Source organism: Lactuca sativa, chromosome 3 (genome assembly GCF_002870075.4).
Source record: "Lactuca sativa cultivar Salinas chromosome 3, Lsat_Salinas_v11, whole genome shotgun sequence".
Classification (NCBI taxonomy): domain Eukaryota; kingdom Viridiplantae; phylum Streptophyta; class Magnoliopsida; order Asterales; family Asteraceae; genus Lactuca; species Lactuca sativa.
The window spans coordinates 259,179,985-259,183,398 of NC_056625.2; the positions used below are offsets into that span (position 1 = coordinate 259,179,985).

A 3,414-nucleotide genomic window follows, 5' to 3' on the forward strand; every position below is an offset into this window, starting at 1 on the left:
ATATGAAAAACACAATTTTTGGACTTCTTATTCATTCCATAGATCCATTTTATGTTGATCCAAAACTAGAGTTTTATAATTTCTTCATCCGCATCTCCTATGTCACAAACACCTCTAGATATATGATTTCAACATCAATTTCTTCGTCAAACTTTCAACATTTATCTTATTTGTTACCCTTCAACAATAACAACAATTAACAAATGATATGCTCAATTATATGTAATATAAAATAAAATATTTTCTTAATGATAAAATAATACATATTAAACTCAAAATAATAAACCAAGATAAAGATAGCGTTCACTCAAATAATGAATAAAATGGTGTTAATGCTTCATTTTATATACACAATTGTTGCTTATGTAGGAACTTAATAAGTGCGGAAGATCAAAATGTACCATTAAATTGTCAAATACAATTCGTTACCGCAACCAACCGAAGATTTTTTACGATTAAATGACACATTGGAACATGAAGGCCTTTAGAAGCCATTATTCCGAAATGAAACTTAACATGACACATCATGTGACCTTGAAACGTAGTCCCTTACGACAAATCAACAAAAATCATCTCAAGTTATATATTATATTGATCCATCCAGTAAGCTCATACAATTTTACATAGGTTAATCAATGATACAAATTAATTAGCATTCTCAAATGTCTATGTGAAATGGGAAATAGTACATCCATTTGCAAATGTGCAGATCCAATGTAGAGCCCGGGTAGCTCTGGACGCCCATCAATTTTTTATTTTTTCAGTAGTGTCATTTTTTTTTAAAAAATTTCGTTGTATGTTTCGGTGATATCCCGGAAAAGAATTCGGTTACCTTAGTTTTTTTCTTTTTTTTAGGTATTTTGTGTGTTATCCATTTACTTTGATACTGACTCTGCCACTCCATTTGCGCATATCAAGGGAAACGTTATATATAAAATACGTTCATGATTTGAAGGTATAAGTAATGTTTATTCGTATTTAATTTATATCTTAAAAATATTAGAGTTGCATTGTAACGTTTATCAGTACATATCTGAAACATTCTGAAATTTCAACTCTTCATGTAATATTAGATTAGGACCAGGGACGGTTTTGACTAGGTGCCCGGTGTGGCACCGGCAACACCTAGTCTTCGTATATGCAGTGTAAAATTTTCAATATTTTTTATATATTAGCAACTACGTAAAAATAATCGGCAACTACGTAAAAAAAATTGGCAACTACGTAAAAACAATTGCTACCCAATTGGATCAACCAAGCCCAAAAATATATTTATAACTTAGAATTATCAATTAGTAGTCCAAAAAGCCTATTAGTTTTAGTAAAAAAAAACTAATATAGCCCAAAGCCCATTTGGATAATTGGAACTTTTGATCCAATTGGAGAATGGCAAAAAACGTGTGGCAATAATTAATCGAGTGATCGATGATAGCTGCAATTAGCAAAACAGAAAGCAAAAAAAAAGCCATCGAACACAGGAGTTCGACTTCGAGACTTCGACTGACGCCTCACGCCTACACTAACGAATCCGACTTTTGCTTGGTGCCATATGCTTCCATTGCTAATTCCTTCTAATTTCTTGAGTATCTTGTTGATTGAGTAACAAAAATTTATTCCCAATTGTTGAATTCGACTCCAAGCCCTAGCTAAGAATGAAACAAGTAAGTGTTTGAAAATTGAAATTTTACCAATTTGTTTACTGTTTAGATTGAAATTGCTATTTTTTTTATCTTGAATTGGTGAAATTGCTATGTTTTCATTGATGTTATTGACTTATTGATTGATTTGGTGAAATAAAATTGCTATGTCGTATTGTCTTTATTGAAGTTCAATTTTGATTTGGTGTAATTTTTATGTTTTTATTGAAGCTATTGGATGATTTGGTGAAATTATTAGTTATTTAGCTTAATGTTGAATTATAGGTTACCCTTGGTGGTTTTCTTACCAAAAGACCAAGACCTAATCTTAATGAAAGTGGTGAAGGATCTTCCCAAACACCAATCACCAACCAATCGATTCCTTCGGTCTCTAATGCAATTCCACAAACACCATGCTCTAATGAAACTAATGATGGTGTTGATTTGAAAGATCTTCCAAAGGACCCGACGGATAGGCCAATGATTACAAGTTATGCCTCAAATATAAGAGATGATGCAAGAAGGACATATTTGCTTCAAGAACCTTGTCAAATAAGGCTACAGAAGTTTCCAAAAACGAAAATAGGTGATAAATTAAGAAGCTTCGTTCCTTCATGGTTTGACGAATTTGATTGGTTGGAATATAGTGTGAAAAATAAAAAAAAAACATATTGTTTATATTGTTATGTATGTGGATACCTCATGGGACAAAAAGGAGGGAGATATGCATTTGTTTCCCAAGGTGATGTTAGTGACTTAGAGGGACAATGGACGCATTGCAATCTTTAAGAGACACGGGGTTTGCTAGTATTTTGCCAAAGGTATCCTCTTTTTGTCAAACACAGAATATTGCTACTCTGGAAATGCTGGATTTTTATATTGGTACGAGAAACCGTACGACCACAAAGACCAATAGATTTCACTTTGAGGTTGAAATCTTCAACAAGGTGGTGGATATGCAACTGATAGAATATCGGAATCGATTTAGTGAAACAAGCACCCAGTTACTAGAATACATGGGTGCTTTGAGCCCCTGTGAGTCATTTTCACAATTTGATAAATCAAAGTTGTTGAAGTTGGCTAAGTTGTACAAGTATGACTTTGACGATTCGGATTTGATAGATCTTGAAGGACAACTTGAGATATTTTACCACTCTTCCATCAAAGATGAGCGTTTTACCATTTTGAAAGGAATTTCTGAGCTTTCTCGTTTAATGGTTAGTACGGGGAAACATCGGTCTTATCCTTTGGTTTATAAGTTTTTAAAGTTGGTTTTGATATTACCCGTAGCAACCGCTAGTGTAGAAAGATGTTTTTCGAAGATGAAGCTCTTGAAGACCGACTTGCGCAACAAGATTGGCGATGAGTTTTTGAACGATGCGTTGCTTTGCTATGTTGAGACCGAAGCACTTGTAAAAGTTGAGAATGAAAAGTTAATGGAACGGTTTCAGAAGATGTGCGCACGAAGAGGACAAATTTAAATTGTAATAGATGATAAATTGTTATTATATTTTTAACTTTTATGTAATGGATCGCTTATTTGTATTAGACGTAATGAATTAGTTTTTTGTTTTATATTATGTTTGACCGGAAAAAAGAAATTCGACAACACCTACTGTCCCTTATTAGGAACTGTAAAATCTTCTAACTATAACTCCATTTAACGTCAGAAAAAAAACGAGTACGTAGCATGTTTGTTAAAGAATTAGAGAAAGAAAGCGGACCGAGAAAAGAATAAGATGGTGGCGGGGTAAAATATGGAGTAAATTACACGAAT

The 3,414-nt window shown here is 33.1% G+C and overlaps 1 protein-coding gene across 1 annotated transcript; it reads left to right on the forward strand.

Moving 5' to 3' along the window:
- Positions 1 to 2,404: 2,404 nt before the first annotated feature.
- Positions 2,405 to 3,118, forward strand: LOC111895313 (uncharacterized). Its single transcript, XM_023891401.1, has one exon. The coding sequence runs from the start codon at positions 2,405 to 2,407 to the stop codon at positions 3,116 to 3,118; it is 714 nt and encodes a 237-aa protein (XP_023747169.1).
- Positions 3,119 to 3,414: the final 296 nt, after the last annotated feature.

Coding starts and splice junctions, on each gene's coding strand:
- LOC111895313 (XM_023891401.1), top strand. CDS start 2,405: ATGGACGCATTGCAATCTTTAAGAGACACGGGGTTTGCTAGTATTTTG.